At 36.4% G+C, this 27,042-nt stretch overlaps 1 protein-coding gene across 1 annotated transcript in view; it reads left to right on the plus strand.

Moving 5' to 3' along the window:
• Positions 1-27,042, plus strand: part of AGMO (alkylglycerol monooxygenase) — a 257,909-nt gene that overhangs the window by 140,165 nt on the left and 90,702 nt on the right. The window contains exons 11-12 of the mRNA XM_036429286.2: positions 4,542-4,624; positions 10,856-10,961. Of these exons, the coding sequence (XP_036285179.1) occupies positions 4,542-4,624; positions 10,856-10,961 (189 nt within the window). The remainder of the gene's footprint in view (positions 1-4,541; positions 4,625-10,855; positions 10,962-27,042) is intronic.

The following is a 27,042-nucleotide window of genomic DNA, read 5'->3' on the forward strand; positions in this document are numbered from 1 at the left end:
GGGCTAACCGCACCTGGAAGGCAAGTGGCAGAGGACCAGGGGTTTTGACTAATCCTAAGCATGTGGGTCACAGCAATCTCAGCAGGCAGGCTGCTCCCAAAGACTCTTGACCCCTCCCAGATCCATGTCCCAGCTCCCTGCCCTCCCCCATTCCACCCTCAGGCACCACCAGCATGGTGTGCCCCAAGGCTTGGTGTGCAGACACCAGGGCTGCAGGTTCAAGATGCTCCACCTCCTCCTGGCAATTTGAGCCATAAGTATCAGCAGGGACCTTTCCACTTGGTCTTGGTCTTTAGTCATTGCTGAGGTTTCCGGACTCTCTAGGCCAGGGACAGCCAGGACTTTTGCCTCTGACCAATGTTGTGCCTGCAGTCTGCCTGGGGTACCCCCAGCCCCAGGAAAGCATGAGGGCATGGCTGGTCTGGGTGGGGGCCGTGGGTGGAGGTTGGCTAGCCAGCCCACCCTTAATTGGGTTATGAGAGGTTGATCGGGTAGGGCCAGGGGAGAGGCTGGGCAGGGCAGCCATCTTGTGACTGCATTATGGAGTGAGGGTCAATTTGCATATCACCTCTTTATGATAAAAGATTTTAGTTATGGTATTATTTCTTATTATTATTAACCTACTTTGCCCACCCTGTATACAACTCTTGGTATCCTGAGTGCATTTATTGAATTACTTCAGTTGTACTAAATAAAATCACAGAATAAATTGTAGTAATTTATAGAAATAATAATAGGAATTTACCCATTTACATTTTGAAATAGAGACCCTTAATATTAAGTTCACCAAGAGATTTGAATGTCTAAGCAAGTGTGGCCTGCATAAAAATGTGGCCAGACACTATTTATACTAAAATATGTAACATATTGCCTGGTTTTCACAGGATTTTTCAACTACAGTAAAAACTCTATGAGAAACTCATGTCAATTTATTGACAAAGAGAAATAAGTGTCAAAATCCTTTTCAAACTGAAATTAGAGTTGAAGACAGCTTCATTCCTGACACAAATAACTTCTGAAAGGTGTGTTTGCTTGTTTCCCACACATGTTTTTCTTTGCTAAAAACATGCTGTGCAACTAGGAAAAAAGATTGCTTATTTGCGAAATTTTATAGTGCCTTTCTAGTCTCAGGGATGTTTAAAAGCATACGAAGATGTTAAAGTCCAACAGCAATATTTTTTTCCAGAGTCGCTGTAGCCAATAATCACAGAGAAAAGTTGTGGCTGACTGGTAATCGGGGATCCTGCTGTGGTCCCGCAGCCTTTTCTATTTGTGCATATACCAGAGTGGATAAATACTCCCTGTCTTATGTGTGCACGTTTTGTATAAATAACTCTGCGAGTCAAAGAAGCAATTTGATGGCCACCACAAAGGTGTAGAAGGCACAGTCCTTTCTTTCTGAAACATGCAATGCATACATTTAAATATATAATGTTTGGTTTAGTGATATGACCCACAGACTTATGTTGATTTTGGTATAGTAATGCTTGAGAAATCAATTCCTAAGCTGCCAGGGTCCACTTCATGGGGTGATATCATGAATACGCATTTGAAATCAAAATATATTTCCAAAGTAAAATTATAAAGGCAATGGTATCCTTTTAAATAACAGACACACCCAAAACTTTTTGAATATTTAACAGTCTTTACATGTGTAGCTATGTCATTGCAGATATGTTTTTATAAGATTATTTGTTGATTTTTAGGGAGAGAAACATCTATATGAGAACAAAACATTGATCGCTGTCTCCTGCACACCCCCTACTGGGGCTTAAGCCCACTACCTGGGCATGTGCCCCAGCAGGGAATCAAACTGGCAAGCTTTTGGTGCACCGGATGAGTCCCAACCAACTGAGCCACACAAGCAAGGCTGCAGATATGGTTTTACACAGATTATTTGATGATATATTTCAAGTTAATGAGGCATCTGAGAATATCCTGTGTAAATTTGGAAACAGATTTTTATAGTTCCAAATTCCCTTAGTTGTTTTGTATTATGTAAAACATTATGAGCAATGATATTTTGCAACTAATGTTTTCATGTTGACTTGTTTTAACAAGACCCTTTGAAAAAGTAACCAATGTGTTTAGTTGTACTCTTATGACTGAGAGTATCATTTGCACAAATTTAGTTTAGCTTAGGTTCTGTATAAAACCACTCAAGTCAATATCCTCTGTATATTGTTTTCTTCCAGTGCAAGCCCATTGGGATATAGTTTAATTTCCTAAAGTTTTTAGGTGGTAACTGAAATAATGTGAAAAAAATGAAATGTGAACCAAAATGAGCAATTATAACTTAAAGCCACAAAGTGAATGTAATAAATGAGTAGTAGAGAAAGAATATTAGCAAAAGTTATCTTACTTATAAGCATATAATCATATACTCCAGGAACTTACAAATGTGATCATTGTGAGTTCCAATGAAAACTATAATTTTTCTACTATATTGAAATATAATAAAGGAATATGCATACTAAAATGTCATGTACAACAAATATTATATCAATTATTAAATTAAATATATCTTTCTCCTATTAGTACTGTCCCCAAATATGATCAGTATCAGGCAGCAACTTTAAAAGTTATCCTACAGTAGCCCTGGGTGGTGTGGCTCACTTGGTTGGATGTTGTCCTGTGCGTGGAGAGGTTGCTGGTTCTATTCCAGCATCCAGTAGATGTTACTCTTTCTCTCTCTCCCTCTCCTTTCCTCTCTCTCTAAAATCACACACACACACACACACACACACACACACACACACACACACACAAAATTGGCCCGAAGGAAATAGGGCTGATTTATACCATAGCATGGAGCTGGGATGTTGGATGTGAACAGTAATCACAACTGGTAGCTTTTGCTTATTGTTAATGAATTTGAACAGTTGCAGTTTAGTTATAGGTATGCATATTAGATAGTAATGAGTTGAAATTACCTGTAGTTGTTTCAGTAAAGAAAAAAAAGAGAAGGTGTTTGTATAATGGTTGATTACTATTTTGGCCAATCTGTTATATTACATCCTGGTATTCTCATAAAGGTGAAATATAAACACCATCAGTCAATAGGAAATTATCTAGGGGCTATGTGTCCAACTCCTTGCTTTTACTGACCCACTTTCAGTCTAGAGCCATCTTAATCTTACCATAAGCATTAGCTACATAACTATAATCTAGATCTCTATCCCTGCTTCCTTTAAGTTTCTTACTCTAATGTATTCTACCATTGTCACACTCTGATCCAGGAGGTGTCAGAGGGGCTAGTTTGAATTTTATGGCAGCATTTATTTCTGGGTGATTATGGAAAAGTAACTAAATCTTTTGTGTCCCAGATTGTTTTAGTGTGTGCTTCCCCCCCCCCCCCCCGATATGAAGCAGATATAATGAAAAAAGTTGTTGAAACTCTAAAAAGAATTACAGTATATGAAACACATAGCATAGAAGCTATAAAATAGTAGGTCTTCCATAAACACTACTATTATTTTTGACATGTAAACAGAATTCATGGCCCTATCTTGATAGCTCAGCTTGGTGAGTTAGAGCAGTGGTCGGCAAACTCAGTAGTCAACAGAACCTAATATCAACTGTACAACGATTGAAATTTTTTTTGAGAGCAGAAAACTTTTGTGCATGACTTCTGTGCATGGGCCACGAAGTTTCAATCACACTGTATGTGGGCAACCACACGTGGTATTTTGTGGAAGAGCCGCATGTGGCTCACAAGCCACAGTTTGCTGACCACTGTGTTAGAATATCATCCCAATAAATCAAACCAGGTTGTGGGTTTGATCACCAGTCAGGGCACATACAAGAATGCATAAATAAGTGCACAACAAATCTCTCTCTCTCTCTCTCTCTCTCTCTCTCTCTCTCTCCCCCTCTCTCCCCCCCCTTTCCCTTCTTTTCTCCCTCTCTCTTTTTCCTTCCTCTCTAACATCAATGAATAAATAAGAAATAAAGTAAAAATGTTAAAGAATGCATAACTTATTTATAATTATGGCAAATTTGTTATTACTATAATTCTAAATATAATACTTTAGACATTATATAAACATATAGATTTCAAATGTATAGATTTGTGTCTGTGTGAAATCGTCTTCATGTATGTGTTTGCACTCATAAACATATTCTCCTTTAAAAATTTTGTATTCAGACAACTTTATGTTTAAAACCACAAGGAATTGGTTTTATTAAAAATAGTTATTGGAATGTGGTAATTATTCACAAAAATCGAAGTGACTTCTGTATATATGCGGTCATTGGTACTTCAAAAAGTTATAAAAGTTAAATGTTAAAGGAGAAATTTTAGTGAAAAAAACACTTAAGTAAGGTATCATTATGAAATTGTCTAATTCATTCTTCAAGGATCCAAGGATATAAATGATATTAGGGAAACCAAATGTCTTCTTTTTGAAAATGTCAACCTCTTTGGAAAATATCAGTGACAAATGGTGTATTTGGGGCTGTTTTTCATATCAGCTTTCAATCCTAATGCACCTTTGGTGACTCTCCTACAAAACTTGTTGGTCTGTGTGTTTTTATGACAGGCACTGACTCAGCTCACTCTCCTGCTGAGGGTCTGCTTCTTTATCCTGACTTTGACCTCCATCGGATTTCTTCTGGATCAAAGGCAAGAAGTGAAATTCTTACTTTTTATATAATTTTATAATGTTTTAAAAATACATGTGAAACTTTTATATTAACTAAACATTTGTTATTAAAGAAATAAAATTGAAACTACAATTTCACCCTTGTATTTCCAATGAAACAGAGCAGCAATTTATCTGATTTTATGTTGGCTTTTCAATCTACGCTTTTAAAGTGAAAATTGGGATTTTCAATTTTATTAAAGAAAATCTATAAATATAATGATTAATTTGGCAAAACATAGACCATAATTCTGAATACTTAACAAAACATAGAACACATTTGAGTATTTTTCCTTTGTCCTTTGAATAGTTCTTAACACATATCTGAATGTGTATATATTTAAAGTTAATATCTTTTACCCTCACACAGTATATTTTATTTAAGGAATCCTATTTTAAATACTACCCAGCCCATAAAATATATTCACTTGAACAATTTTAAATTGCTTTTTTGTCATGAGGTATATAAAAAAACTTTTTTGTTATTGTTCAGTATTTATAAATCATTAATATTAATACTAATACCAACATTTAGGTAATTAATATGTAAGGTGGTGATTAATGCTTACAACACTCTAATATAATATTTCTATAAAGGGCACTTTATAAATTAAGAAAGTCAAACAGACAGTAAAAGATCAAATAGAACACAAAGTCAAGCCGTGTAATCCAGGATTCAGAAATTATAGAACTTACTTGGTGAAAAATTGCAAAAAAGATCTGTCATTCTTGAAATCTTATTTTTGTTGAGGTATTATTGTTTTCCAAATAGGTAATCAGTGATCATTAAAATTACCAAAAAAAATCAAGTTTTGGAATAGCACAAAACTCTGGAGTTGCATCAAGATCCAGGTCCAAATAAACTTCTGGTTAATGAAACTGTTTATAATATGCACTCTGTAGAAACATTTGGTAGAGAACGATGCAGCTGGCACATTTCACATAGCCATATGTAAACAACGTGTAGAATTCTAAACCTGTTTCCTTCAATACTTTAAAAATGGTGTTTATTTTACCATTCATTTTGTTTGGCTCTCTATCCTACTTTTCTACACTAGAAGTCAAGTACATACTGAACCATAAAACAGGAAAACGGAAAAATGTGTCTCAAGTCCACCTGAAATACCCAAATCCAAAGAATCTGAATCACACGTTAAACATCACCATTCTATTATTTGAATGCACTTAATAGAATTGACAATCAGCCAATAGCAATTGTATAGTTTCATTTTTTAATGAAGATTGGCTTTGTCTCTGTGGATACAAATACTAGACAAAATAAGAAAGCTGTCTACAATAACATCCAACTATTCTTCTTGTATGTAGTCACTTAAAAATCTAAACCACCTCAGGCTTTATTCAGGAGCTCATACTGAGATACATTCTAAGAAATCTGTCATTATGAAATTTTGTGTTTATGCCAACATGGTACTTATTACGCAAACCTGGATGGTTTATTCTATTGCTGTAACTAGATGTGCTATACTTTTATACGACTGGCAGCAGAGTTTTAAACTCTGTTACACCAGCATCGTTTTAAACATGTGAGTAATTAATGGTAGTCTAAGCCTACCAAAAAGACAGTTGGCTTTCCTTTTTGTATAAGCTTTGATTGCTGAAACATCCATTTAAAGAGACATCCACTCCAAGGCAGATGTCAGGAATAACCGCCGGTCAGTCCCATCCTACTATTGTAGATACAGAGCCAGGCAGCCTCTCCCCACTGAGGCTCCTTTACTTCAGAGATCCTGGTGCATTTGAAAAACTGACCACTGGACTACTTATTTTTTCCTTCCCACTCTCTAAGTTAACCTTAAAAAGAGTGAAAGAGTGAGCTCATGGAACCCTAGGCCCCACCTTGAACCCCAATAAAAGCAGAGAACTCCTGATGAAGATCTCTCTCTCTCTCCCTCTCTCTCTCTCTCTCTCTCTCTCTCTCTCTCTCTCTCTCTCTCTCTCTCTCTCTCTCTCTCTCTTTCTTCTCCCTCTTCTGTCTCTCCTACTTCCCTCCTTCCTTCCCTCTCCCTCCCTTCATCCCTCCTTCCCTTCTTTCTTCCTTCCCTTTTGCTGACTTGCTTACAAGCCTCATGGGCTCCCTTAGAATTTAGGAGGTGCATGCCTGGGAGGCGCAGGCTTGCTCCTGGAAAGGAAAGCGTTTTCTGGACCTTCATTTTTTTTAAGGCTTTTTAAGACTGGGCAGTTAGGGGAGGTGTTAGAGGAAGATCTCAATAAAATATTCATCAGCTTTATGCTTATGTGTCAAAATGAGATTTATTCTCTTAACTTCATCTGTCCTTGAGTGTGGTTGGCAATTGGCACTAAGGGTTTCTGCTATCTGTCTCCCTGAGTAGGGTCATTTCAGCTACTAACCCTCTGGTTGGGAAGGAGAAGTGCAAACCATTTACCCTTAAGTGTCCCCGGCTTTATGGGACCACCATCCTACATGATGACAGAAATGTCCTTGCTGTATACATGACTGTATAAGCAATAGCATCAAGTATATCAAATATCAAGTAAATATAAGCCTGAAAAAAATGAATATGAAATCTCTTTATAAACATTGTTAAACTATTGAAATACTATGAAACATAAAGAGCTAAATAAATGGGGAGATAACTACATTCATAGATTGGAATGCTCAGTATTGTAAAGATTACAATACCAAATTGATTTACTTATTTCCATTCTGTTTTTTTATTTTATTTAATTTGTTGGGGTGACATTGGTTAATAGGATCATATACGTTTCAAGTGTACATTTCTATAATACAAGATCTGTATATTAATCCATGTGTCAACCACCCAAAGTAAAACCATCTTCTGTAACCAGATATTAGGCCATATATTACATTTTCAATACAATATGAATTAAAATTGTGAAAGATTTCTTTCTAGAATTTCACACAGTCTTTCTAAGATATAAGTAGATAGTCCAATAATAGCCAACAAGTCTTGAGGCTTAAAAAAAAGGCAAGAGTTGCATAACTCCTTCTCAAGATTTATTATAAAACCACAGTAATTAGACATGTTTTATTAGCACAAAGATTAGAACAGAAAACCTAGAAAGAGATCTATGCTTATATATAGACTTGATTTGTGATAAAGGTGTCCCTGCAGAGCCGTGGGAAAAGGCTGGCTTTTCAATAAATGGTCTTAGAAAAATTGGATTTCCACATAGGAATAAGAAAAATAAATTTGACAAATATTTCACACCATAAAAATTACTTCTGGGGTCAGGGGATTCTGTGTTGAAAAGTAAGAGGAAAGCCAATTCCAGCAGGTAGCATAGTAATATGCATCTATAACTTTGGAGTATGTAAAAATAGTAAATGGTACACAAAAGACCTAATTATTGATGATTTAGGTAGAATTGTTTAATTAAACTATAATAATATTAAGAAAGTTAGTTTTTCAAAAATTAACTATCATTAAGACAGTAAAAAATAAAACCAAGTAGGAGATGCTATTGGCAAATTTTAAAAGTAGCAAAGACATTACATCCCAAATTACTAAAATTAAAAGGATTAATAATACCAACTGTTAAAATGCTCACACACTGAAGAGAGGGGTTTATTTTATGATATTTAATTTGAAAAACTGAGAATTTTTCTAACATAATTTTAACATACACTGAGTGACCAAATTATGATCCCTGAACTCATAATAATCTGGCCACTGTGTGTGTGTGTGTGTGTGTGTGTGTGTGTGTGTATGTGTATGTATTAGAGGCCTGGTGCATGAATTGTGTATATCTAATATTGTGTGTGTGTGTGTGTGTATGTGTGTATTAAAGGCCTGGTGCATGAATTATGTATAACTAATATGTGTGTGTGTGTGTGTGTGTGTGTGTGTGTGTGTGTATCTTGTAATCCAGTAATTCAATTCTAGTTATATATTAAAAAATACACCCAAATATGCATGAAAGGGAATGTGTAGATAGCACTGTTTACAATAAACAAATATCTTCAACACCAAATGTTCTTCACCAAATGAATGGTTGCATGCATTTTTATACCCACACAAAGGAATACTATGCAGGAGTGAAAGAGTGAACCCCTGCTACTTGCAGCATTATAGGTCTGTCTCGCACACAATAATGAGTGAAAGATGCCATATACAAGAATGTGCATACACTATACCATTTATGAAATGTAGGAAAGAGATAAAATTATAGACTAGTTTTTAGAAATTTATGCTGAAGTGGTAAAACTTTTTATAAAAAAAGAGCAAGAAAGGCTATGATTACCATAAAAGTCAGAGGATTGATTCTTGCTGAGAGGGAGGATGAAAACATTGAGGAGTTAAGAGGTATCATTTGGATGCTGATAATGGGTGGTGGGTACATGGTTGCTTATTTGTTGAAAATCACCCAGCTGCATATTTCTGCTTTCTATACCAGTACTTCTCTATATGTATATTTGATTTTACAATATAAAAGTTTAAAAGGTAAAAAATATTAAAAACTTAACAAAACTATGTGTTTTAAAATAGGGAATCTTGTTTTTATAATTTAAAATTACACATATATCATTAAAAATTATCATAATAAGTTATGACATTACAAGGGAAAGGCTTTCTTAATGTTTTTTTCTCCAAAAAAACTTTAATCACATTACTTGAATGCAAATTATAAATTATTATTCTGTTTCTATTGAGTTTAAAAATGCATTCTCTTTTTTGTACTAAAATGTTGTTATGTTCAATTTTATAGAAACGGTGGGTCATAATTAATAGACAATAGAAGAAAGTCTTAAGTTAAAAATACACTTTAGATTTTCTTCTTTTTTTCTATACCTCAATTTTCTAAAATAAATATAATTGCATTTTAATGACATTGATTCTGTAATATTTTAATTAGAAAGTTCACCTTATAACAATACTATTTGTCTTTTACAAAAACATTAAAATATCCAACAAATGTTAGTTAAATATCATATCAAACTATTTTAAACTGATAAAAATATCTGTTTATTACCATCATTATGAGGCAGTGAATAAATGCCTCTCTTCCTGTGATATTCAGCACTGTTTCAAATACATAAATACCTGTATTTTATATTTTAGATACCATATATACAGAAAATATTCATCATAATAATTAACAAAGATCTATAGTAATGTTACCTAATAAATTAGGTATAATTACACCAATTTCACATTCTTAGTATTTCAGAATTCAACTTTTCTTTATTTTAGAGTACTTAACTATATCAGTCTTCCGACCAAGTCACTTTTTAATGAATGAAGTGTAAAGGTAAAAGCATTGAGTGAATGAAGTGTCACTTACTTTAAAATTTATACAGGGGTCCTCAAACTTTTTAAAGTGGGGGCCAGATCACGGTCCCTCAGAGAGCTGGAGGGCCGGACTATATGAACTACTAATTCCTACTGTAACACCTCGGCTGCGCTCACTGCCCAAAAAACCTGGCGGGCCGGATCAGACTCCTCTGCGGGCCGCATGTGGCCCGCGGGCTGTAGTTTGAAGACGCCTGTATGCTTCAGCCTGATTCATCAATGCTCAAACTAAGCAATACATTGGTAAAGAACAGATTTTCTTTAAAAAATGCCTTTTATTGCCCAGCCAGTGTGGCTGAGTGGGTTGAGCATTGTCCAGTGCACCAAGAAGTCGCTGATTTGATTCTTGGGGTCAGGGCACATGTCCAGGGTTGTGGGCTTCATCCTCAGTAGGGGGAGGGAGGCATTCAGGAGGCAGCCGATCCATGATTCTCTTCATTAATTTTTAAAAATATATATTTTATTGATTTTTTACAGAGAGGAAGAGAGAGAGATAGAGAGCTAGAAACGTCAATGAGAGAGAAACATCCACCAGTTGCCTCTTGCACACCCCCTACTAGGGATGTGCCCGCGACCAATGTACATGCCCTTGACCAGAATCAAACCTGGGACCTTTCAGTCCACACACCAACACTCTACCACTGAGCCAAACCGGTTTTGGCTCTCTTCATTAATTTTTATCTCCCTCTCCCTTTCTCTCAAATCGATAAAAAACATTTAAAAAAAAAAAAAGATGCATTTTATCTCTTCCTTTAATGCCTGTTTCAAACAGCTTCAGAGACACATGCTCCTCAAATACATTAAAGTGCAGAATGTTTTTTTAATTTAAAATAAATGTATATAACTGTATTAATTATAGCATGCAAACATGTAAGGAGTGTATTTAAAGCTAATGCATGTTAATGACACTTCTTTCAGACCTAAGGCAGCTGTTGTGGAAGCTTTCCGTTGCTTGGTGTTTCTAATGCTGTTTCGATTTGGCCCTCTGAAGCCTCTCATCTCTTCCTTGTCATTTGCTTTTGAGGTAAGACATTTGCTTTAGGTGCCTATGGCAGGATTATACATCTATTGCTTATTTCATTCATTTATTCAAGTTTTTTAAATTATTTTGTGACTATTGGGGGAAATTTTTACCTGTTCATCCACTTACCAAAACTTATTGTGTCACTTTGAGCTAGTTAATAGTGTTAAGCCTCAGTGTTCTGGTCTCTAATTTGGGATTGACATGGCTAATCAAACACAATTGTTGGACAAGTCACATTGCATGACGTTTATAAAGAAATTGGCCCACATAGTTGGTTCTCAACAAGCAGTAGAAGTTATTTACTAAACGTTCTTGGCAGAGACTTTGCCATTTGAGATTTTTCTCTTTAGGGTGAAAATGAAAATTGTTGCATATTTTGCCAATTACCTATAATTCTACAGAATTATGATTACATAATATAGGCTAAGTGGCAGGTGAAAATAAGCTATTTGGTGTGATTTATTTGAAATCCATATTTTAAAAATTACTGTCCATTTTCTGTGATTCTTCTAAAAGTAAATACCTTCTATGAGTAACAATACACTTGGTAAACAAATTAAAGCAATATTAGAATATATTGCTGCTTTTTTTTGTTTGTTTTATAAAATGAGGAGACTAGTTTTACACAGTAGATTGTAAATTATCGCATTAAATTTCCTATAATTTATTGGCCCTGTGGGATTTTTCTAGTATGAATGTGCACCCTAGAAAATATTAATCCATGATAGTTTTCTATATATCATGTTTATTATTAAGATAGTTAAAAATTAAGAGACATAGTACATTTTTATTCTTGCCATCCACCCCTTATCCCTCAGTCCCTTATTTTAAAGGTCCACCAAGTGCTTTGCCAAATACTTTAGATTCAAAAAGGTTCCTATCATCAAGCACATTTCCCCCATTTTAATGTGTATTATGAGGAACACACATTTTATATATTTCTGATTAATTCTGATTAATTTGTACTAACAATATCAAAAAATAGGCATTTTGAGCAGAATTTTACATTAAAATTGAGTTTTTTAAGAAGCATTTTAAATGCTTTTTTTCTTTTTTATAGTTTAGTTTACTTCATATTGCCTCTTTTTGCTTGCTTTACTTTTCTTGTTTGAAAGCAGGAAGTGATTCCTTGCCAAGAGTAGATTAACCAAAAGAGCAAACATGTTGAATTTAGTTCACCATCACAAACTTTGAATTTTGAGTGAGTTGGAAAATGGATCCAATCTCTATTAATTACATTGTTTGGGTAAAAATAGAAAGTCAGGAATGTTAGCAGTCTAGTTTTCTGCATGGCCCATTTCTGTCCACTGAACCAGCTTCCATCCTGTTGACTCACATCCCCTCCATTTCTCATGGCTGTCCTCTCCCTTGACTTATTTGCGGGTGTAATCGACCAGTGGCAGCCTGGTGAATTACGAGCAGCGGCTTAAGGTAAACATCATTTACTCATAAGAAATTATTTCCACATCACCTAGTTTTTCTGCTTGGCATTCAAAAGAGAGAGGCCCTGCCCCTTTTTCTAATCACCTGTCCTGCATTTGAAATAACAAAGAGCCTCCTCCAGCCCGTGTGCCACGCGCTGTGCTATGATTTATGGCCTGAGCATCCGACACTCTCCGAGCACTAACAAGATGGCCTGCTGCGTTTGAAATATATCCCCCGAATGAAAGCAAACACGGCTTTGTGATATAAAGCCTTGTCAGCACTCGAGGAATTAAACACATACAAGATCTAAGTTTTAAGTTGTTCCTTTTCTGAGTTGCCTTTACGAATAGCTCAAATGGGTTACGATCCACGAGCCAGTGTTTCATATATTAGAGGAGGACTCTCAGGGAATCCTGACCCTGAGAAATAGGTGCAGGGATACTTGGCAGAACGTCAACGTGGTTTCCACCGGTACATGACAGGGACTCATTATGGGCTTGCTGTTGCCTGTAAGCTGGTTTCACTACCATCAACTATGAGGCCAGGATGCCTGGTTCCAGATGCTCTCGCCAATTGACCGTAAAATTGCTATGCATTTCTGGCCAAGCCCGAGATTTTAAAAGCTCCCCTCCCCCTTTTCTCAACACCCCACCCCCCAATTCCTTCTAAAAAGCTGCTCATTATTCTTCCCTTTGCCCCCTGATCTCAGCAAAAGAAATACTTCTGGAATCAATTATATAGAAATGTCTGCCCTTGATGAGGTTTGCACGTGAATTTGGAGTTGTGAGGCTTTGATAGTGGCAGCCAACAGCTGCAGTTTCAGGTGGTAAAATCTATGAAGGAATTTTCCAAGGCTTATTTACCACCATAAAAAAAATTTTAAAAATAGGCAAGACAACTAGGGAAACTGTCTTATATGTCTTTTAAAGTGAGGTCAGATTTGAATTATGTATTTGTTTTATTCACAATGAGCAAATGGGAGATCTCTGTTTGGGGGAGTCTTTCCATTGCTTTAATAGATTGTGTCAAATGGTTATAAATATTGGAAATGAGGGTCTCCTTTGCTAAGGTTAATGGTAAAAGAGAATCTGTTATTTCTTATGTCATATTAACTGCTTGACAAGTAAAGATAGTCAAGGTTAATGGAACCTGTCTTCTGAGAAAATAATGTGAATACTGTGTAATACATTGGCCTACTTTCTTCCTCTCTAGCTATGTGTACGTTTAAGATATTAAATAAAAATGTACAATAGTTTTTCTTTTTAAATCTAGTTATTTGGTAACTTTTATTAATGTGTATTTAATATGATGCTATAAACCTTTTTATGTTTATGTGTCCAATTAACATCATCAGCAATTGTAGCATGAAAATGACATAATTTTCCTAAAACCAAATTGAAAAGTATAGTAAAAACCCAGGTATCCAAATTATCACATGGCACTTTCAAACACATGGACTTTCCTTTCCTCTAATATATGATATGCTTCTTAGAAGTCTACTTTTGTTTCTCATGCTGGCTAAAAAACAGAGACAATTTCAAGCATACATTTTATCACTAAAATTTTCACTCAAGACTTGAAGAAATTCTATCAAAGTCCTCCACCTAGAGAACCACTATTACAGAATTCTAGTTTTCAGAACTACTGCTTCTTTTATAATTAAATGAATTTTTAAGCACCTGCTATCCCCTCTCCCTCAAAAAGTATTACAGTTTCTACTTTTATAACGGTGGAGAGGTATTTTGTGTTTGGAGGTATCTCTGTATTTAAAGGTGGTAGAGGTAAGTTTCAATTTGAATTTTTATGTGCATTCTTCATACAAGTGCAGACATTTGCCCATTAATCACTCTGGTTTCTAGATTGAGGTTTTTTAATTAATTAACTGCATGAGTAAATAACCATTAGTAAGTATATATAAATATAATACAATTTTATTATTTTCATGGAATAAGTTTAAGAAGGCTGAAAAATTCAATTTCTTAGAATACCTAAAGTTCCCAGGCATGCCACAATGTGAAAAAGGTTAAAAAGTCATATTTTACTTAAAGATTTCATATTATCAACAAAAAATAACAAGACTTAACAAATTTTAATTACCACCTTTCAAAAATCACGCATTTATCCTTCATATATTTTGCATGTCACTGGTGAATCAAGCTTCCTTTAGAGTAAATCAAACAAACAAAAGCTACCTACAACCTTTAACAACATTCTGGAAGTTACTTTGCTGTGATCAAATTGTTACAGAAAGGAAAAGCTAGCTGCCTTGCTCATTCCTTTTCTCTGAGGTGAAACGTGGCAGGTGCCAGCTTTTCCTGGGCACATGTTCAGATGGAAGAGCAAAATTGGCTGTTTGGTGTTAAACCCATTGACTGTTGTAACATTCTCTCCAGGGCGGAAGTGGAGATCTGCTCTCTGACTCCCAAATATTAGGCATCCAGTTAGGTCTGAAGTGAGACTGCAAGCTCACTAATCACCATTTGGACATTTAATCTCTGAGAAAATCATGCACCTGGTCCAAAGTTGCTGCCTGACGCACTCACTTGCCACTCCTAAGTATGCTGTTTAACTGGTGTCATCCTGTCTGCATGCCTATAGAGTAGGTTCAGAGAAATTGGCTGCTACAGATTAAAAGCTAATATGGATTTTTCCACACAACTTATGTTGTCATTTATACTATTTCTACCAAGGGTTTTGATCTCATTTACAGCACAAGAAGGTACATACCTCTCTTAAATTTTGTTTGTTTATGACAGTGCCTGACACTGGCTTGGCCTCGCTTTGCACAAGTATTTAAATTACTTGTGACCAGATGGAGAAAAAATAGGATTCAGATTCCAGACATATGCTGTTATGAATTAACAATGTGAGGAAAGTCACTTAGTTCTCAGTTTCACCATCTGTAAAGTCAAGGGAATGAAGTACATTTCTAAAGTTACTTCAGTGTTTAAGATTTCATCCTGGCTGTGTGATTAAAATAAAATAACCATACCAATTAAATAGTTGCTATTGATTTATATTCATGTAATTAATTCACTAAGAAGAATGAGATTCAAAGGAATCTTTAAGAAATAAAGAGTTGAACCTATGAGATGTTTTAGTACATGATACATGAGATCATAAAAGACAGGACTAGTACAATTATGTTCCTGTGAGAATTTGACTGCACCTCCATATAATCACCACCATGCTCTTTCCAAGCTACAGAGTCACACCAAACAAATGAATCATTGAAGTACATTTTTTTTTTAATTGCTTGCTATAAATCCATCTTCCAGAGAAGTTTTCTTACTGGTAAGGATGGAGCTTAAAGGGATTCCCAGCCAATGGAAATGGTCAGTTCATTGGGGTGGAGCCTAGAACGAATTTGTGATCAGGAGAGCATTGGGTATTGGAATACTAAAGCCAATATATTGGAAGTCAATGACAGCAAGTCTTTAAGAAGGCTCTCTGAGAATCCATATGCCAATAGCCAGTAATAGCTCTGCACAGAGAATGTTATCAATATTCAGCAAGTATTATCAGTGGGCCTAACATAAAAGCAACCAGAGGCATATAGTTCTTTCCCTTTATTCTCACTAACTGTTAATTATAAATCACTGAGGTGTCACTCGCACAAAGAAGTCTCATTGTAAGACATATTTAGTGGTTTATAATAAGTGTGTGGATGTGTTTAATCAAATTGCATAAGGCAGATAATTTAGAGAAACTTTAAAGGTTGCTTTTCTGTCTTTGTTATTGATGCTATGTGCAAATCACAATACAAAAAAAAAACAAAAACATTTTTCTCAATGTGCTAAATAATCTTAGGTGATTATGGAAGGCTATGAATAGTTTTGTATGAGATTTTCAGTTACTTTAAATTCAGCCCTATGACAGCAAAAAAATGGGCTTATTTCAACCTGCAGTTGTACTCTTCATTCAGGTTTATTTCATTATTTCAGAGGAAAATCTTCAGGTGAAAAGGAGGGGATACTTTATTCATATTTAACCCCAGTAACAATGGCCCTAAAAATGTAGATTCTATACTAGTATTAAAAGGGAGCAAATAGAATGCAATATAGGTAAAGCTATAGCAGAATAGCATATCTTGGAAAATACTGTTTAAAAAAAAACCCTGTATACTATACTTAATTTTACTTAAAAGTTTGAGATTATTTTTATTCTTTTCGTGCAACCTCTGGGCAGTTTCATCCATTATTTAGTGTACTTGTTCTTAGTTCTGCCCAGAATCATTGTAATATAAATATGTGTTGATGAGATTCTCTCCAGAGAGGGTATAGGTGAATGAATTCAGGTATCCTTTGGATGGAGTTGGGTCATTGGAATGTGGGCCTCTGGAGAAAAATTAGACTTTGAAATGCTCAACTCTTCTCTTTGGATTTCATACAAGTCACAAGGGATTTTAAAGTGTGAGGCAGAAGTAAACTTACAGTTGTGAGTACATGAAACACAGAATTTATTCTTGTATTGCTATTTATTATTATATTTTCTATACAAACAACTGTAAACCTAGTTTGATCCACCTTTTGTTTACTCCCACTTCTGATAAAATATACATGCAAAATTGTTATCTACCTAATAAAAAAGTAACATGCAAATTGATCATACCTTCATGACACTACCAGCCAATTAGAAGTATGCAAATTAACCCAACAAAGATGGCAGGTTGATTTGCATACACAGCTGCAGAGCAGCCAGGGGCAGGGTGGGACTCTTGTGCCATGGCAATGATACAGCTGTCCCACATCATCCCAACTGCTCTGGGCCTCTAGGAAGCATGGGAAGGCAGAAAGGCTGCTCCTGGCCAGAGCAGAAAGGCAGCTCTGGCCAGAGTGATGGTGGTGCCAGCAGCCAGGGGAAGGAAGACCCATTCTTGCACAAATCTTCATTCACCAGGCCTCTAATATGTTATAAAATAGAATACATATTATATAATCACACTAATTATTACATTATAAAACATTATAGGAACACTAGAGGCCTGGTGCATGAAATTGGTGCATGGAGGAGGGTTGTCCTTCAGCCCAGCCTGCACCCTCTCCAATCGGACCCCTCAAGAGATGTCTGACTGCCCGTTTAGGCCCAATCCGAGGTGGCCATCTTGTGTCCACATGGGGGTGGCCATCTCAGGATTGGGCCTAAATACCCAGTCAGACATCCCTCTCACAATCCAGGACTGCTGGCTCCCAACCACTCACCTGCCTGCCTACCTGATTGGCTCTAACCACCTCTGCCTACCAGCCTGATCACCCCCTAACCACTCCACTGCCAGCCTGATCAGTGCCTAACTGCTCCCCTGCCAGCCTAGTTGTCCCTAACTGTCCTTCCCTGCTGGTCTGGCCTACCGAACTGCCCTCCCCTGCAGGCCTGGTCCACCCAACTGCCTTCCCCTGCAGGCCTGGTCAACCCCCAACTGCCCTCCCTTACAGGCCTGTTCCCTCCCAACTGTCCTCCTTTGGTGGCCATCTTGTGACAGCCATCTTGTGTCCATATGGGGGTCGCCGTCTTATGTGTTGGAGTGATGGTCAATTTGCATATTAACTCTTTATTAGATCGGGTTAGATAGAATGTCAAAGGTATTCTGCAATAGCAAATGTGACCAGGAGTAAGAGTTAACCACAGGAAGTTGTCTGAGTGCAAGAACTAGGAGTGAAATTTATTTTGTAAGAATGCAGGCAAAACAAGTTATAAGGGGTTATTTTTGACATAAAGATAGGCCTAATATCCCAGTAAAAGATTCCCTTTTGTATCGAGATGGGCAGATAACAGACATTGTTTTACTTCATTGCCTGCCAGTGAACAGGATCTATACTGAAAACTCAGGGTTCATAAGCTGAATTCAACCTTTGGTTGTACTTTGCATGACCTGCACAGAGCTATTTGTTTTTCATTTAAAATTGATAGTTAACCAACATGTTTAAATCAGGAGACTTTAAGAACCTGGATTAAAGGTGTTTTGGTGTGTGTGTGTGTGTGTGTGTGTGTGTGTGTTTAAATTATTAAAAAATCTGGCCATCCTGAGCCTACAGTCCCTTAAGACATCAATGAGGGAGGCAACAAGCAGTTTTGAGTCCATGAATGGTCATCTTGGCAGGGCTTTTAGGAGAGGCAAACAGCATGTGAGTCTCTGTAACTTTGTACCATGGAATAAAAACTTGATTTCCTATTATAGGTCAAAGGAAGATGCTTAAATTTTGAGATGAAACTAAATGTTGTTCTCAGCTTTCAACATTTGAGCTATTATAGAATGAGAAGAACCCTATTCATCCTTTTTCTATCTACCTTATAGATGTGCCCTATATCTAAGAGGCTAAGTGACTTGTCCAGAGTTGCATGGTTAATGAGGAGCCAGGGCATGGATCATGATCTTTTAGTATTTGTATTTTATATGTGGTTGTGTGTACATAAACTTTATCAGGAAGTAGACACATACATACATTGATACATACATAGTAACCCTGGAGTTTTCTGGGGAGAAGAATTGCCTGGCAAGAGGACAGATGTGGAAGAGAACTTTTCACAGGATCTTTTCAAGTTTGATTCATATCAATGTGCTACCTATGTTTTTTAAATAACCTTCATTGACACTTCAAAGAGTAATTTTCCCATGAATGCATAAGAAATAAATACAATACATAAAAGCATGTCAATTTAAATATAGAAAATAGTTACTTAAAATGCATTTTTAATTTAAACAATTGGATCTATTTTTTTTTAAATACTAAGATGCAGTTCAATTCAGACAACTACTTTTTTTGCTCATAATCAACACTAAAATAACTATTTTTCCAAAGTCATATGTTGAATATGCTCAACTCATATTTCAGATTTTAACCCTTACATAATTTTTTTTTAATTAGCAACTTGGCTAACATCTAATTTTTAAAATTTTTCAAGTATAGCTTTTTAAGTAGCTTCTGTTTTATGTTTAGATCTGTGATTTTTTTTTTAAATGCTGAGTATAAGAGAGGGTTACAATTAAATATTTCTCTTATTATTTAGGCGTTATGTAGGAAAGAGTACTTAAAGTAAATGATCCCCATAACTGTCAAATAAAAACTGCCTGAAGAAGGAAGATTAGCAAATGTCATGTTTTACCATTGAATCCTAAGCTCGGAACACTTGAAATACTTTGTAATGTTTAAATGTTGGAAATAGGTGTTATGAGGAAATGAATATACAAAGCCTAAGTTATTTACTAACTAAAGTACTGAGATCTAGACCAAATAATGCCTTACCCCTTTCCCAGTGGAATTTGAGTGATTACATCTGTCATGGCAAAAGTGGTTTGGTTTATCTTAATGTAGAGTCCATGTAATGCTTATATTACATTGTTTACATTGCTGATTGAAAGCTAATATATAGTATATGCAGTTTGAGATGCCTGTTTCTAGTTTGAAAAATATGGTTTTTATATGGCAAAGAATTCTATAGTGGGTTTTGAACTTCACCTGAATTTAACACACCTATTTTTTACTACAACTTATAAGAAACAGCATTTTCCTTTCTATTAAAAACAAAATGTATTTAAAGAACCCTCTCTTTGGTTTATAAAAAAATGTTCAACTATATTGAGTAATAATTTTATTAGAAAATATTGATGTTTCATTCACCTTACTTGAATTTAATAGACCAATCAATCACTCGTTATACTCAACAAATATTTAAAATTACCAACACTGTGATGAAGATATTAATAGTGGTTAGAAACAGGGACTCTGGACTCACACATCTCGGGTTGGGGTCTAACTTTGATATTTACCAGCTGTGTGGATATTAGTAAGTTTGTAAGCTTTCTGAGGATAATAATATAGTTATTACAAGAATTAAATGGAATATTTTATGTAAAGTGCTTAGGGTACTTTCTGCTACATCATAAATGTCTATCAATTGCTAGCTGTTTTGGGTGATGAAAATAACAACAAAATTGCCAATATCAAGCACTAAGACAGATACTGGGGGAGAATGGCAAATGAAATATTATCCTAGTCTTTAAGAACTGGGAGGAGATGAGCAAATCAGCTAGTAATTACAATGGAGTTTGAGAAATGCTACATTAATGTTAAGCATGTTGAGAAAACAGAAGAAAAACATAAATAATGCAGATATGGTGTGTAATAAGATTACCCGAGGTAAACTATCTGTGTCTTAAGCATGAATGGGCACTTAACAACTGAAGGATTCTGAGAAAGTGCATTTCAAGCAGACCAAATAGTTTGGGCCAACCAGTAGATAAGATAATGACTACCATGTTGGAAAGTTGACAATGGTTCTTCATGACTAGAGTGTTACTGAGAGTGAAAGATCAGGAATAATTTTAGAAAAATGAGCAACAGCAAGAGCAGAAAAAGATGTGTAGAGAGTACATGTCAGAAGTTCGGACTTTGTCCTCGGGCTGTTACCACTGATGCCACTAGAGTGTTTTTAAGCATAGAAGCCATTTTATTAGATTCTTAATTTAGTGTACTCACTGAAGTGGTTTTGTAAGGAAGAAGTTGGTGGGGAACTGATGAGAGACAAATACATTAAGGATCTATTTTATTTATATTTTATTGATTGATTTTTGAGAGAGAGAGACATAGATTTTTTGTTCCACGTAGTCAGGCATTCGTTGGTTGATTCTTGTATGTGCCCCGACCAGGGGTTGAACCAATTAACTGTTAAAATGTGTTTAGGACAGGTTACCAGAAGGACACATTTTGTTCACTATTCTAGTGCAAAGTGATAAATGCTTCTCTCTCCTCCCCTTTTTCATGATTCATAATCATTTTTGAAAGGCAAGAACTAACATCAAATACAAGTTTTTCAAAGATTTTGTGGTTCATATCATAGCCAAAGGAAAGTGGAATCTATGAATCTCATGCCGTTTTCAACCATATGTACATAAAAATAACACAGCAGTGAGGTAAAGCAAGGTGGGTAAGGAATTGTGCATATGACTCAGAACCTTGTTACTTTTGTAATTTGTCCTTTGAATAAAATTTCTCCCTGAAAGGTAATATGTCCTGAAAGACTAAGATATCATAAATGCCCCAAAGTAAACCTGGACCTACTAAAGATTCTTTAATCTATTTTGCTCACCCCTTTCATTCAAAACTTCAAAAGCAAAGACTTGGGTATATCTGGTTTACATTTCATAAAATTTAAAGGTATGCTGTAGTTAGGATAGTAAATCAATTAAATATTTGATACAATATTGTATCTAGTTACTATAATTTTATATTTAATCCTTAAATTAAGTTGAAATAAGGGTAAATGAACAAGTAGAGTCTTCAAGCTCTCATTAATAAAAAGTAATTTTTTGAGATACATCTATTGGATGTATTAAGAGAAAAATGACTCATATATTTTATCATAAAAGGTACATAGTTATGGCCCTCATCAGTTTGGCTCAGTGGATAGAGTGTCAGCCTGCAGACTGAAGGGTCCCAGGTTTGATTCCAGTCAAGGGCATGTATCTTGGTTGCGGGCACATACCCAGTAGGGAATGTGCAGGAGGCAGCTAAATAGATGTTTCTGCCTCATCAATGTTTTTAACTCTCTTTTCTTCTCCCTTCCTCTCTGTAAAAAATCAAAATATATTTTTTAAAAGGTACATAGTTATTAAGAAATATGATTGATCATTTACAGTGGAGAGTTGGAAGATACACTATCCAACTAATACATAATTTCAAAAGGTTTCCTTAGAATTTACCCATTTCATTTACTCCTCATAGCACTTTTTGTTACATGTTAATATCCCTACTTTTCAGATAAGGAAATTGAGGCACAGAGAGGTGATTAACTTTTCCAAGATCATATGATTGTGGGTTACAATCTTGATTTCTGTCTGCACTTTTTCTACTGTACTATACTCCCATGAAAACAATGTTGATCAGAGTATTAACACATGAGACAATTCCTTTCTAAATGCATACCTGAATAAAATCAGTGATTTTTTGGTAGTCTGGTCAGGACAGCATGCCTAATTCTCTTAATTTTCTCAAAATATTCCCATTCTGAACTATTTATTGATTAAACTGCCTAAGACATAAGGCCTGGTCTAATGGCAGAGGTAGGGGGTGATGTGGGGTGGGGAAAGTTTACCAGTGGAATCATTAACACTGGATTTTAAAGGTGATTGAGCTTTCCTTTGTAGAATTGGATCTGGAAGACATTTACGAATTCACTTTAATTTGGGAGCAACAACCTTGACCTTTTCCTCTTCCACTGTTCCTTCTTATTTCCAACGCACCACACTCTTGCAAGCTTTATTCTTGCCTTACTAATCACTTCTTTTCATCCACTGAAACCAAGTTCTCTCCTGAACCTCAAGTCTTATAGGTGCCTGCTGGGTTCCTTCTTCTTACTTTCACTAGTCATCTCTCCTCAATCTGGGGCAATTTACCCAGGTGTATGGTTTAAATGCTTTCTGTATGCTATTGACATAAAAATGTACCCTTTCCCGGCTTATCCACTGAATTTCAGACTTGAATATCTAATTGCCTACTCTGCATCTATATATGGAAATGTAACTTTGGAAAGAACAGGAGTTGTTTAAGCTAAAGATATAAATTTGGGAGACGTGTTTAAATATCCATGGGAATTGATGAGTTTAGAGAGATAGGATAGGTTTCTTTTATTATCCAAACTACTAAAATACAAACAGATGTCCAGCTGGTGTGGCTCAGTGGTTGAACTTCCACTTATGAAACAGGAGGTCACTATTGGATTCCCAATCAGGGCAGGTGCCTGGGTTTCAGTCTTGATCCCTAGGGTGGGCCATGCAGGAGGCAGCCAATCAATGACTATATCTCTTCCTCTCCCTTTCTCTCCCTTTCTCTCTGAAATCAATAAAAATATATATTTAAAAATGGAAACATAGAACAACTACAGCACTAGCTCATAGTGCTTTATTTGAGTTTATGTAAATCTAATTAATGACTATTTCATTGATATAATGATTATTTCTTTTTTTTAAATATATTTTATTGATTTTGCACAGAGAGGAAGGGAGAGAAATAGAGAGTTAGAAACATCGATGAGAGAGAGTCATCGATCAGCTGCCTCTTGCACACCCCCCACTGGGGATATGCCCGCAACCAAGGTACATGCCCTTGACCAGAATCGAACCCGGGCCCTTCAGTCCCCAAGCCGACACTCTATCCATTGAGCCAAACCGGTCTTGGCTATAATGATTATTTCTATCAAAACAGTTTCTGTTTTAGAAACACCAGGTAGCATTTACTCTTCAAAAACTGTACTCTAACCAATTTACACATGAGACAGATTAGATCACTTAGTATCATTAACATTTCTTGATTCTTCACCAAGTAGTTGGGATTCAACCTCTTACTATCAAACACTGGTCTGTATTAAAGTCTGTGTATAATAAAAGCAGCAGGCAGGGGAAGGGAGGCCCTCCTGGCCAGCAGCCACTAGGGACCCTACCCATACACAAATTTTGTGCACTGGGCCTCTAGTAACATAAATGCTTAAGGGCAGTGTGATTAGGTAAAGGTGATTCATTCTGTGCACTACATTTTTTAAAATATATTTTATTGATTTTTTAAAACTCAATCTTTATTATTCATATTATTACAAATGTTCCTCCTTTCTTCCCCCTTCCACCAGGTTCCCACCCCACCCTCTCCCCCTCCCCACCCCCCCATTGTCCTCATCCATAGGTGCACAGTTTATGTTCAGTCTCTTCCTCCCTTCCTTCTCCCCCTCCCCAAGAACAGTCAGTCCATTCCCCTCCCATATCACCAACTCTACTACAATGAACCGCTATTATTGTTCATCAGGTTTTTCAATCTCCTTTTGTTGTTGTTGTTTTTTTAATTAATAAACTTTTACACTTCTAAGAATAAATTTTAAAATCTAATAATTTTAAACCTTGTTTTTTTTCTGCCCTGGGAATTGAGAGCAAACTTGTTTACATGTAAACTTGCCCTTAGGCTATCAAAAGGTGTAGCCATTCGAGTGTAAATGGACACATTGTTTAAACATAGCTGCTGGTTGGAATTGGATTACCTGTTCTGGGTGGGAAGGGCTTGTCATTCCCTTTCTCTATTAAAATTAAGGTGTTAGTTTTAAAACCTCTTTTTGGCAAGAGACCTTGAACTTTCAGAACTTTAAATTTTTCAGATAGTAAATCAGTTACTTAGCATTTTCTCAAATCAATAATACCTTCACATGCCCAAGGATACACTTCACACAAAAAACATTTCCCAATAGATCAACCAGCCTCATCCAGGCCCCACACAAGGCACTCACAGATCAACACCCCAGCGCTATACTAACTCAACACATCCAGATCTAAGCCTTCCTCATTTGATTCAGCAGACCCTCAAGTTCCCCCAAAAGTTTCCAGCCATGTCTGAGAGGCAGCCTTGGGGCGGAGGCAGGCGGGGAGCAAGCTGTTCCGGTCCTGGATGCTCCGGGCCTGGCCTCTGTTGCTCTGGTCTGTTCCACAACTAGCTCCTCCGGGTCTGGCCACTGCCGCTCCTGACCTGGCTGCTTTGGGCGTGGCTGCTGCTGCTCCGGGCCTGGCCGCACCCGACCCGGCTGCTCTGGGCCCGGCTGTTCCGGGCCCGGCCACTCTGGGCCTGGCCACTCCCAGCCTGGCTGCTTGTGCACTACATTTTTAATGAAAAGTTCAGTATAGGTGCTCATGAAATCTACTCTCTTTTGAAATAAGACTTCCATTCATCCTCTTATTTGTTCATTAACTTACACACTCAACAATACCTTTATTTTAAAGTTGATTTAATTGTTAGGATGGTTAGCATGCTAGGTCTTCTGGTTCCTGAGTGGAAGCTGCAGTGAGGGAAGAGGCCTATGGAGCTTTGTGCATGTGGAAGAGTTTTGAAAGTACATCTCCACCAAATGTTGACCTTCAAATTAAATAATCTAAGAAGGTCAGAGCTTCACAGCTACCAAATCTGAAAACAGAGACACAGTGGCAAAACATTTTGCATAACAAAAATGTAAATAAATGCAGCTATATTCTTATCTGCAGTTAAATTTGCATAATTTTAAATACCTGAGTATCATAAGAATGTGTGAAAACACACCTTTTTCTTTTGGAGTGATAAAAATGTTTTGGAACTTGATAGAGGTGTTGCTTGCACAACATTGGATTGAATGCTCTAAATTGTACACTTTAAAGTAATTTTATGTTTTACCTCAAAAATTTTATGTTTTACACAGAGAAAAATATTCAATCACATATTAAAAGGTATATAGATGGCTAAAAAATTAGACTTTATACATGAAAGTATAAAGTACTTAGAAAACAGTCCTCTCCACCAGAGATAAAGTTTTTATGACACATTCCCTCCAGCCAGCCCAAGTCACTGCCTAATTACAACCCCAGATCCTCTATTGTGCCTGCTTTGGAGCTTTAATGCTTTCTTCAATTAATTGCTGGAGCTAAGAATCCATAGGAGAGTAGCTTCCTCTTGCTGTTCAGAACCGGGAAGGTGGAGCCCAGGTACCTTAATTTATCTGTCCGTGGGCAAAAGGGTCAGCAATCTGGAAAACGTAAGAAACAGCTGGCAGGACTCAGCCAGTCACTGCTCAGAGACAGGTGGACAAAGACTGCTAAAGGCATTTTGCCCCTGAGTTACTGAGTACCTCGGCTGCTGCTGTGGTAGCATTTTGTCTATGTTTTGCTAGCAGGCTTTAAGATTGTGCAGGGTGAGCAGGTGGGTTGCAGTTGGCCCTCCCATTTCCCCTGGCAGAATTGTAAAGAGCTCTTCTCTGGGGAGTTGCTGCATATCTTTCAGGTAAGGGTGGATTTATCCACCTTCCCATATACGCCGTTCTCCAAAAACCCTTTGTTCAACCTGGAAGATCTCTGACAAGACAGAGATGAGCAGTTGGGGTGGATGTCATTAATTGTCCCTGTCAACTATGCTAAACTGTAGGCACACCCTTATTTTATGGGTAATCCCTCTCATTTCCTCTTTCCTCTTCTTAGACCTTTTTCCTCTTGCAATGATTGATAATATAAATTATAAAATTATAAAATGTGCTTTGTAATTGAAATGTGATTTTTGGCCTCAGGGCTTTCCTCTTGTGTACTTCTAGCAATTTTATTTGGTACTATTTATGGGCTTTGAATGAAAGAAAGTTTCAAAAGAGCAAATATGCTTGACTCAAACTTTAGAAAGCTTGTGGTTGCTCTTAAACTTCTCCGTCAAAGCCCTTGCTCCTTATCTCTCAGATTCAGAGATGTGGCATCTTGCTGCCTTGATTAAAGGATCCAGTTACTTCTTTCAAGGAAACGTGATGGCATGAAACATTGTGGTGTACACGGTTACATATGTTTGGGTGCCCCAGGGAGGGCACTGGAATGTTTGACAATCTTGCACATGTTTTTAGATGCTGAAGTTCATGAACTTTAAAGGGCCAGGTGTCAAAATGGTTTTGTTTGTATGGTTTGAGGAAATTACAGTCCAAATGTAAATATAATAATATCTGGGTCATCATAATGTGCTGAAATATGTGTAGGGCCTGGTAAGAAATTACTTAATAAATGCATATTTAATCATGTAAAGGCTGCACAGCGTAAGTCTTACTAGATAGGTCTAAATTGGAAATAACAAGAAGTTTAGATTCTCTTCTGCTTCCTTAGTGTGTCAAAACACACAAAGTATTCTGATGA

The sequence above is a fragment of the Pipistrellus kuhlii genome, unplaced genomic scaffold (genome assembly GCF_014108245.1).
Source record: "Pipistrellus kuhlii isolate mPipKuh1 unplaced genomic scaffold, mPipKuh1.p scaffold_m20_p_10, whole genome shotgun sequence".
Lineage (NCBI taxonomy): Eukaryota > Metazoa > Chordata > Mammalia > Chiroptera > Vespertilionidae > Pipistrellus > Pipistrellus kuhlii.